The following is a 10,390-nucleotide window of genomic DNA, read 5'->3' on the forward strand; positions in this document are numbered from 1 at the left end:
ACCCCAACCCTAATCCCAACCCCAACTCTAACCCTAATCCCAACCCCAACTCTAACCCTAATCCCAACCCCAACCCTAATCCCAACCCCAACCCCAACCCTAACCCCAACCCCAACCCTAACCCCAACGCCAACCCTAATCCCAACCCCAACCCTAATCCCAACCCCAACCCCAACCCTAACCCCAACCCCAACCCTAACCCCAACGCCAACCCCAACCCTAATCCCAACCCCAACTCTAACCCTAATCCCAACCCCAACCCTAATCCCAACCCCAACCCTAATCCCAACCCCAACCCCAACCCTAACCCCAACCCCAACCCTAATCCCAACCCCAACTCTAACCCTAATCCCAACACCAACCCTAATCCCAACACCAACCCTAACCCTAACCCCAACCCCAACCCTAATCCCAACACCAACCCTAACCCTAACCCCAACCCCAACCCTAATCCCAACCCCAACCCTAATCCCAACACCAACCCTAACCCTAATCCCAACCCCAACCCTAATCCCAACCCCAACCCTAACCCCAACCCCAACCCCAACCCCAACCCCAACCCCAACCCTACATTTACAGGCAGTCTTGGGCCTCTACATGGGTGCTGGGAATCAAACCCTGTCCTGGAAGAACAGCCAATGCTCTGAACTGCTCAGCCATCTCTCCAGCCCAAGTTACCAATTTTAGAATGGAATTCGATATCTGATTATCTATATATGTCTGTCTGTCCATTTATTTTGAGGTAGAGTCTCACTGTCTCTAAGTTTTTCTTGTAGTAAAAGATAAAAATCAATAAAACTTATATTCCCATATCTAGAACATCTACGACTTATAAATATGCCAGGTAAATTAGTAACTTTATTGTGCCTATGTCTGACAAAGAGTAGGCCCACAATGGACTAGTGGGAGCCAGCAGGGAGCCTGTGGTCTCAGGTGCTTTTGATGGAGGCTAGCTAGCGTTAGAGACTGGTGCGTGGCTAATACTATAAACCTCGGATGAAGGAGAGAATGCGCAGGCAGGGCTCCCGAAAGAAGAAGAAAGGGAAGCAATGCTGTCTCACACAGTGAGCCCAGGTGTCACATTCTGTTCAGGGCTGTCCTTGGCCAGTCCAGTCAGCCTCACGTAGAGGCTCACGCTTGCTTATCCCATCTGGATTCCAGTGGGACCTCTGGAGACATGTGGTGGGGGAAAGGGACATGATATTTTTGTTTTCTTGGGACTAGAGAATAACAATTACTCTGTAGCTAGAGGGTAAGACAAAGCGTGTGTGTGTGTGTGTGTGTGTGTGTGTGTGTGTGTGTGTGTGCATGCGTGTGTGCATGTGTGCATGTGTGCGTGTATACCCTTTGCTGGTAAACTGGAGCTGAGCTGCACTGGTAGGAGAGCCTTTTGTAGCGTGGCCACGGTGTCTGCTGACAAGCTTTGAGGTGTTTGATTTCAAGGGGAACTCTCTTGACAGCTTACTTTTTTTTTGTTGTTTTGTTTGTTTGTTTTTTTGGATTTTTGAGACAGGGTTTCTCTGTGTATCCTTGGCTGTCCTGGACTCACTTTGTAGACCAGGCTGGCCTCAAACTCACAGCCCCGGGGTATGTAACAGGCACTTGGACTTGATGAGGATGGCTGCTCGGGAGGGCTGGGTGAAGCCAGCTTGGAGGGAAGGCCACTTCCCGCACCGAGGCCAAGTTACCTTCAAAGACTTCGAGCAGCCACTGAAACACTTGAACTGGAATCCACACAAATGTTTTAGTAAGAATTTTATTTAGAGCAGATGGTCATAGAGAATAGATTTCATAAAACAAGATGGTAAGGCCATGCCAAGCTGCAGATGGCACAGCAGGCAACCTGGGCAGTGCCAGCACCACCTGCAATAGAAAACATTCAAACCCTTAGCTTCCGTTTTCAATATTTAGAACTTCTGTGATAAATATTCTAAGGTGTTTCTGGAGTTTTACTAAATAAACTTAAATTTTATTATAGTGTGGTGCTGCTGGTGGAGCCCAGGGCCTTTACTCATGCTGGGCAACCGCTCTCCCCACTGAGCCACACCCACCCCAGCCACTTAGATACGCTGAGGATATATACAGCCTTTGAGAAGCACACCTTATGTAGTTACCACGGCATCAACACAGACACCTTCTGGGGGAGAAAACTCTTAGGATTGAAAAGACAAATTAGTTCATGAAAGGGTCCTGGAGGTCTCACTCACCGTGTGTGCCTTCTGATGTCACAGTTATTTCTGTGGAAATAGCAGAGTTACAGTCAGACCTGACATTTCAGAATTCCTCTTCCACTGCCACCAGCCTATCCCACTTGATGGTGATTTTTTGTTGTTGACGTGTTAATACTGGGGTAACTGGGGCATTGGCACCAAAATTATGTGCTTTGGTTTTCTGTAAATGCTGGAAAACTGACTCCTTAACGATCTTGTCTGTAACAAGATGGTGTGTGTTGGCCTGAGGGGAGGGGCGGGGGGAGTCTTCGAGGTGCTAAAAAGCACTGCTAATATTCCAGGGCAGTGAAACTACGACAAGGAAAACTGGGGGTGGGGTGGGGTGTCAAAAAGCAGTTTCTTTCCCTCAAAATTGGGATTGGAAGTTGCCCTGAGGTCAGGACATGGCTACGTTTGGTAATCTTCCTGTGACTGTGGACAGTCCCTTGGACAGAAGCAAGCCCAAGCGAGGTAAAGTTCATGACCCAACATTGTGTTCATATCTGCAATCTCAAATTTTGTGAAACGATGAAAGAATGCTTACTGCTAGAGATGCGGAAACTTAGGTCTAGACTCTGGGACTGAATTCATAGCGCCACGGGTGGTAATTGGCGGAATCTCTTGGGTTGATTTTTGTCTTATGTTTTGTAGGCTAGGGGAGCTGTTCTTACCGTGCACTGGGCGTCACTTCCATTAAGATAATGAGAAATAAAAACTTACCCCAAGGAAGCCCTAAGAACAAGGAAAAAAAAAGTTAAATACTAGCCACAGTTCATTCAGTGATTTTGTAGTTTATGAAAAAAAAAAAGATTTACCTGCAACTGGTTCAAAATGGAAGTGATTAACTGGAAAAGAAGAAAACAATAAGAATTGTCAGTAGGCTTGTCTGCTCATTTATATTTACCTTAGTGCATAGATCAGTTAAAATGTTCTGTACATAAATGTGCCATTGAAATTCTATTTTACTTCTATAAGATTTTAAAAATGAAGATAACTTAAATTTCTTTGATTTACAGAAATACTTTTCTCTACCTTCTAACTGTACTTAGAGTATTTGAAAGTTAGAAAGTTGAGGAAAGTCTGGTCCCTGCGAGCAAGCGCTTTGGTCGTGGATGGCAATGTCCGGTCGAATGATGGTATCGCACCACAACTATGAATGCGAACTTCGTCTTGCGAATTTGCTTACACAGCTGTTTCCCTGGAAACGTGTTGCTCTGCAGCTTCCTTCAGAGCCCAGCAGCCTCTTCAAGAAATTGGCTTGGCCAAGAAGAAGTGTGGGGATCCCTCTCTGTGTGAGGCTGCCTGTCCCAGGACGTGTAGGAAGAGTGGTGAGCGTTGACTGAAGGCCAACATGCTCTGGGTACTGAGTGTTGGGGGGAGGGCGAGAGAGGGGTAGAGGGAGACTGGGGGAGGGAGGGAGGAGGAGAGGGGGTGACGTGAACTGTCACCAGCCACCAGATAGGCAGTTCTGTAAGTGTTGCCAGGCTCTCTGAGGAGGCCTCCAGTAGCTTGAATGGGTCAGAGTCTCTGAAGAGAATATCTTCAGAGTTCTAGTAGGTTGTTATTTTCCATGCTGGAGGATGCAGCAAAGCCACAAAACTGGTTCAACTCTACAGGTGAGATCAGGCCCCAGTTTCCCAGGGGCTCAATGCTCCTGCAGCCAGGGTAGGTCGGATGGAAAGGCTCCCTGGCTGACTTTGTAATCGCCAGTGGTCAACATTGGCTGAGGCCCTGAAGCACAGTTAGTCAAAGCATGCTTGGGGTTTCGTGATCCACTCTGGAAATGAGCTATAACGCTTAAACAGGGTGGATGGTGGGAAGGGCACCAGTGGCTTCAACTGATAGTGACTTTAGGCCTACGGGTACATTTAAATATTCTTCAAGATGACTTCAACCAGTCTGTATTTTAAAATCCTGGAAAATTTAATCTCGCACCCATAAACAATTATGGCTCAGCTTTCTGACCTTTGAAAGAATATTGCATGTCCATGTTTCTAAGACACCATTAGCTATGAAAATGCTTTGTTTTAATAATAGCATTTAGAAGAATAAAATGGATTTTGTTCATTGTGAAATATGTTCCTATTTCAGAAATGTTTGTATGTTTTAGGTAGAAATGGAAATCTCAAGTTTTATCTTTTATAATCATATTCAAAGTGTTCCTCTGATATTTTCATAAAGTGATACTTTAAGTAGTTTACTAACCAAAAAACAGTTCTTTAACAGCACTGTGGAGGTGGAGGCAGAGGCAGAGGCAGAGGCAGAGGCAGAGGCAGAGGCAGAGGCAGAGGCAGAGGCAGGCGGGTCTCTAAGAATTTGAGGCCAGCCTAGTCTACAGAGCGAGTTCTAAGCCACCAAGGGCTACATGGACCCTGTTTCAGAAACCAACAAGCAAGCCTCCTCTGGGGTGTAGATCTGGGTGATGCTGCACGTACTCCATGCTTGTGTGGTTGCTTGGCAGCAAGCCTGTCTTATCTTCCTAAAACACTTTGTTCTGTTCCTCTGGGTTTCTGACTCTTCGTCCGTTGGTCACTCACTTCATCAATAGCAGACGACATGGTCTTGTCACTTTATAGCTGGGAGGACTGAGGGAACGGGAAGGGCTCTGCTCAAGTGTTGGGTTGGAGTTGGCCTTTGGGTTTGACGGGTGTCCTTACTCGGGATTGGCATGAACCGAAGGAGTGCAGCAGTTTTCTGAGTGAAATGAAGGAGTGCACTGGTTTTGTGAATAAACCAGATGAGTTGCACTGGTTTTGTGAGTGAACCGGATGAGTGCAGTGGTTTTTAGAACGAACTGGCTCATTTATTTTTTTTTTATGCTATTAGGTATCCTACTCTTAGAACCTATACATTGACAGAGCAAAAATATATTTACCGCTAAAAGTTGATTAGGCGTCAGAACCTTGAATAAAAGAGACAGAATAATCAGAGTGTTACAATTTAGCATTTCACCTTTGAGTTACTACTTTGAGTTACCCTTGTATCACTGATAGTTTACCCGCTGCTCCCCTCCCCCCTCTGCTTTTTAAATACGATCTCTGGCAATGTGCGCCCCGTGGCTTGCTTTGTGGGCTCTCAGCACAGCAAGGACACCTTGAGAAGATCACTCACACGCTTACTACATTGTACTTAGGGGAAGCTCATCCTGACAGAAAGCCAATGGTCACTCTCACAATTTCAGTAGTATTTAAGGATTGGATTAGTATGCTATAACAAACACACAGCTTTGTTTTTTGGTTCCCAGCTGAATCTACCACCTCCCAACAGTTATCACTACTTCAGAAAAGCCTCGTTAGAAACACAAGGTAAAGACGCCGCCGTTTGAACCATGATCATAACGTTAAACCGGGCTCCAAACCGTCTAGGACAAGCTACGGTTCAGTAAATATCCCCAGAAATGTAAGCGAGCGTTAGAGCGCCCTCACTGCCCTGATGTGGGGGTGGGGGGAGGAGGTGGCCCTGCAAAGCTGCGTCTGTGTCCCCAGCCTTTGCTTTCCTCCTTGCTTCTGCTGGGCGCAGTGCCCCCGCCATGTGTTCACAGAGACAGGTGGGAGTTGTACAGTAAGTCTAAGATTTCACTGTTAGTCATCTAAGTATATTTACCTGGTTTGGACCAAAAGGGAAGGGAAAAGGAATCGGTATCTACAAAGAGAAAAAGATCAGTTGTGGTGAAACAAGCCACGACGCTTATTTTCTGTTCTTCGTTCATCCTTGAGGCTTTTCTGCCTCTAGGACGGGGGTGGCAACAAACAAGACCACTGTCCTTACGGAGCTCTGAGCTTGATATACTGTTTTACTTTTAGGAGTTATAATTATTTTGCTTAATTAGTTAAACAAAATGCCCAGGGATCTGCCTTGTGTCTCACCGTCTCCTTGGAAACCCAACCCATGAATTTCCATACCACAGAGGCCACTCTCCGCTTTTGCATAAGGCTGCCCCCTGCTGGTGGGAAGAGCGTCCACCGCACACTGTGCATTTCTTTTTGCTGCCCAAGGCGGGTGTTCTTTGGGAAGCGTTTGACTCACAGCCTAGCCGTATGTTGCCTTCGCATCTGGGAGCATGTATTAAAGGAATCAAAAGGACCCTGTCGTGTGCTTAGTATTTCTCCAGCCCTCATCCAGCTGGCTATAAAAATCCAACTATTAGGAGACACCAAAGCATTGATATGGGAAGGGAGTCTACAGCGGCTGTCACTCTAGGGCCAGCTGTGCTGTGAGAGGGCCGTGAAGAGCCGGCAGCTTTCTTTCTCACGTCATATTTCTGGTTCAACATTTGGAAAGTTTGATAACCACCACCTGACGACGGGTAGACTTGAGACTTCCCACACCGTGCTTACCAGAGGAGCCTGCGGAAAGGGAAACTGAGGAAAGAACGGCAGGATTTGTGGCGGGTAAAAGTTAAATCTCTGTAAACAGAAACACAGTGTGAATCATTCCCGACTGCGAACTCGACAGCGTTTAAGTCGTGGGCGGGCCACGTGAAAGCGGAATATGTATACCTGTTCACTGGAGCTTCCTCCGGATTGTCCAAGCTTGAAAACAGGAAAAGCAACATGTGTGAAGCAGTTGGTGGCCGTACCTTATCCACCATGATATTTTATTTTGTATGAGAATAGCTAAAACACCTCCCATGAGCATTATGCCTGTCAGTCATACGTCTCCCCCTCTGACGTAAATTATATATTTAACAGGGATAATTCTGTCCAATGATTGAGAGCACCAGGCATCTTTTGGTTTTAAAGTTATATCCAAAAAGTGTTCTTATTTCCTTTCTTAAGATTAAACACTCCATGCCTTATATTGGTGTATTCGGCATCAATGCTGCTCTAGGTTTGTTTTCAGTATGTAGAATTGCAAAGTAAAGGGAGCATAGCTGCCAACTTAAATTCTGAAATCTCCCTGCAGAGTGATCTCTCATCCCTTTGATGATCCCCTTGCTACAAAACGTGCACGGGAGAGAGTTTCAGGCTTAACCGGTGCTGGCCACCGTCTACAATAAATATAAACGTCCTACAGACCTTACTTATTACAGATGTGGGAAGTGTGGCTGTAGTCAGTGCACAGCAAAGGTTAAGCCGCTGCTGCTGGTGCTGTCACTGTGTCTTATGGATTCTAAGGTGATGTCATAAAATACATCATTACCTCATAGGTTAACAGACACGGTGCACTAGCACACCCTGGCTGAAACACAAGCTCATTTTCAAGATGCTGACAGATTAAAAAAACAACAACAAAAAAAGCACATATAAAATTAGTGAAAAGGTGTGGTGAAACCGGTTCATTAGCACAATGTTCCTACAGGAACAAGCAGTGTGTCCCATTCGAAACGTCAGACAGTGGCGCTTGTCCAGGCCGGGGATGCAACTGGATGCAGGAGCCTTTGCTTCAGCGTACAGCACCCTGGGGTCGAGCCCCAGCACTACCAAGATTGCAGTTCTTGTTAGTGTTGCAAGGAGAGGCTCTGACCAGAGATACAACAGACTCGTTTGTTATCCCGGTGTGTTACACACGGGCAAAGATTGTTATCCAAACGGTACCATAAAGCCATCCATGCATAACAATTTAATGGTTTGTCACGGCCTTGGGCTCTATATTTCAGACATAAGTCTTTTTTTTTTTTTTAATATTAGCTTAGAACTAGTGTAGGTAGTCTTAAACACTGCTCTCTGTAAAATCAAGGCTACCAGGCAGTGGTCTTGGCATCACAGCATCTTTGAGGGACGGCTTTTTAAGAAAGCCCTAGGTGATGCAGGGCAGTGTCATAAGCAAAGCTGAGCCAAACTGCTAAATTTCCACCTGGGTCCCTGCACAGCACTTGTTCTGTGTTGCTAAGTTTGCCAAGAGCTTTCTGTTGCAAGTAGGACCGCGCGTGTTTTAGAGCCATTTTTAAAATCATTTATAACACTCTGGAGTCATTTCTCACTGACTCGGCAGGGAAAGCGAGAGTTAGTTCCTGTCCAAGGTCACCCATCTAGCAACTGCAGGGCTGAGCCTCAGACCCAGCGAGATCACAGGGCCCATTGCCCTCCCGGACCCCCGCTTTCCTCCTCTGCGCCTTTCTAGCCCAGGATTAGGAAGACTCGCGATGGCGGTTGAGATAACAGCTCGGTACTCACAGGGATTGGCAGAGCGGCAGCGGCACTCAGCAGGGCGGCCAGGAGGAGGCGCTTCATTCTGAAGGGGGAGACTCTGGAATCGAAGGAGGAGGGCTTCCAGAGTGAACAGATGGTTGAGGTAGACTGACACTAGGCAGCCGAAATCCTGCCTCGAGACTCACACTGTTTTATTCTGAAGCTTGGGAAACTGTGGAAAAGCTTCAAATGCCTTTAGAGTAGACGCTCTCTGGCTTGTTGCGTTACCTGCCAGCTCCCACTTTCCCTTATACCTTATCCTGCCAACACACAGCTGTTCTGCCCTTGTCTTTAATGTCACAGTGAGGAAGCGATCATTGCAGGCTAACAGGAGAGATGAATTTTACAGGAATGCATAGATAAAGCTTGTGCCTGCGTGAGACTGACTGGTCCATATGCCCTGGCTGCTGTTGTTGACAACTACAGTTCCTTAGAAAGGAAATTGTATGAGGGCAGTTTGCAAGGCATCCTGGGCTGATAAGAATGTGAGTAAATTCAGTAAAAACAACCCAGGAAGGTCTAGTCTGCCCAGTGGTTCTGAAGTAAGCCTTCATGTTTGTAAAACCACATTTATTTAGAATTAACTTACTGTCTGCGTTTTAAACTAAATCATCGTAATATGGAGTTTGGTGATGAGAGAACAACGTCACCATTTTTTCACGAAGACTTGTCCCCAGCATTTGAGGCACAGTCCATCTATCTGTGAATCATCTGCCAGCTACTGCGATCTAAAAATTCAGTGCTGGCTGAGTTTGTATCGCTTTCTCTTCATCCTTCCTTCTTCGTGTTTTTCCTTTGTGTATCTGCAGGATTCAAACTCTAAAAGTTCTAAGTGGACATGGTATAAATCACTGAACTACTCAACCCAGGATATCCCACATACTTTGAGCAGTATAAATTATATAGCTTTAGTTACCTGTGCTTCGGCCGGGGCCTGGGGGGTAGTGGGGGTAGTGGGCATGGTGGCACACGCCTTTAGTCCCAGCACTCAGAAGGCAGAGGCAGGCAGGTATCTGTGAGTTCGAGGTCTACAAAGCAAGTCCAGGACAGCCAAGGCTACACAGAGAAACCCTGTCTTGAAAAACCAGGGGGGAAAAAAGTTACCTGTGCTTCGAATAGTCCTCAGAGCGACAGATTCCAGAAGCAGTGTGAACTGACATCCCTATGCCTGGCTGGTATTTAAGCTGTGTTACTAATGCCTACAGGGTCATGGGCACCATGACTCACAGAGCTGATGCTCAACTGAGCAATTGGTTTTAGACCAGCAACTCGGTTTCTAAAAGATCACAATTACAGATGATTGATTACCCAGAAGACAGCTCCATCTCCTTAGCCGGGATCAGAGCAAGGCTTTGTCACAGCCAAGTGCTCATTAAAGGCAACCGCCAAGGGTGTGTGAGTAATCTTCTAGGTGTAAGCTCTGGAGATTTCCATTTCAGAATGAAAGATTTTCATTTCAGAGTGAAAGATTTTTCAAAAATTTTTTAGTAAATGTTTAGATGCATATTTAACATTAAAATCAGTTTTCCTTATTTTTTATAGTGTTTTTTAAAAGTTACCAGAGAATAAAATGAAATTTAGGTCTAGTTGATAAGACAGGGTTTCTAAAACTTAGCTTCTAAGAATTGGCTTCTAATTAAGACATTTTTGGATACACATAAACATGCTCTGAAGTTCAGAATAATTTCTAAAATTAATTTCCTATTTGGTTAAAATAAACAATGAGATTTTGGCTGGTCAAATTGAACCTAATTAGCTAGAAAGGACATGGTTTAATGTGGTTTCGGTTAAAGAACAAGTAACCTACTGATCTCATAAAAGATAAAAACAATTGGAGATAATTGTATTGATAGTTTCTATTTCAACAGAAAACTACATAACTCCCACTTTCTTTCAAATATTAAAAAGTGGAATAAATGGATGCCAGGAACTTTTGGCACCTCACTTTAGACATTGGAAAACTATGTGGTGTTTTAATAATTAAATGTACATAATTATAAGTATATAATTGCATATTTGTGAGTATATATAACGTATTGTGTATAATAT

At 45.2% G+C, this 10,390-nt stretch overlaps 1 protein-coding gene across 1 annotated transcript; it reads right to left on the bottom strand.

Annotated features, from left to right (window-relative positions):
• Positions 1-1,738: 1,738 nt before the first annotated feature.
• Positions 1,739-9,476, bottom strand: SCPPPQ1 (secretory calcium-binding phosphoprotein proline-glutamine rich 1). The gene is made up of 10 exons (XM_084758237.1): positions 9,446-9,476; positions 8,327-8,399; positions 6,710-6,742; positions 6,548-6,616; positions 5,814-5,852; positions 5,086-5,112; positions 3,026-3,055; positions 2,882-2,942; positions 2,208-2,237; positions 1,739-1,863 (listed from the first exon to the last, which is right to left on the bottom strand). The coding sequence occupies exons 2-8, from the start codon at positions 8,381-8,383 to the stop codon at positions 2,904-2,906; spliced, it is 294 nt and encodes a 97-aa protein (XP_084614363.1). The 5' UTR covers positions 8,384-8,399; positions 9,446-9,476; the 3' UTR covers positions 1,739-1,863; positions 2,208-2,237; positions 2,882-2,903.
• Positions 9,477-10,390: the final 914 nt, after the last annotated feature.

The sequence above is a fragment of the Acomys minous genome (genome assembly GCF_964271855.1).
Source record: "Acomys minous genome assembly, chromosome: 15".
NCBI classification, from domain to species: Eukaryota; Metazoa; Chordata; class Mammalia; order Rodentia; family Muridae; genus Acomys; species Acomys minous.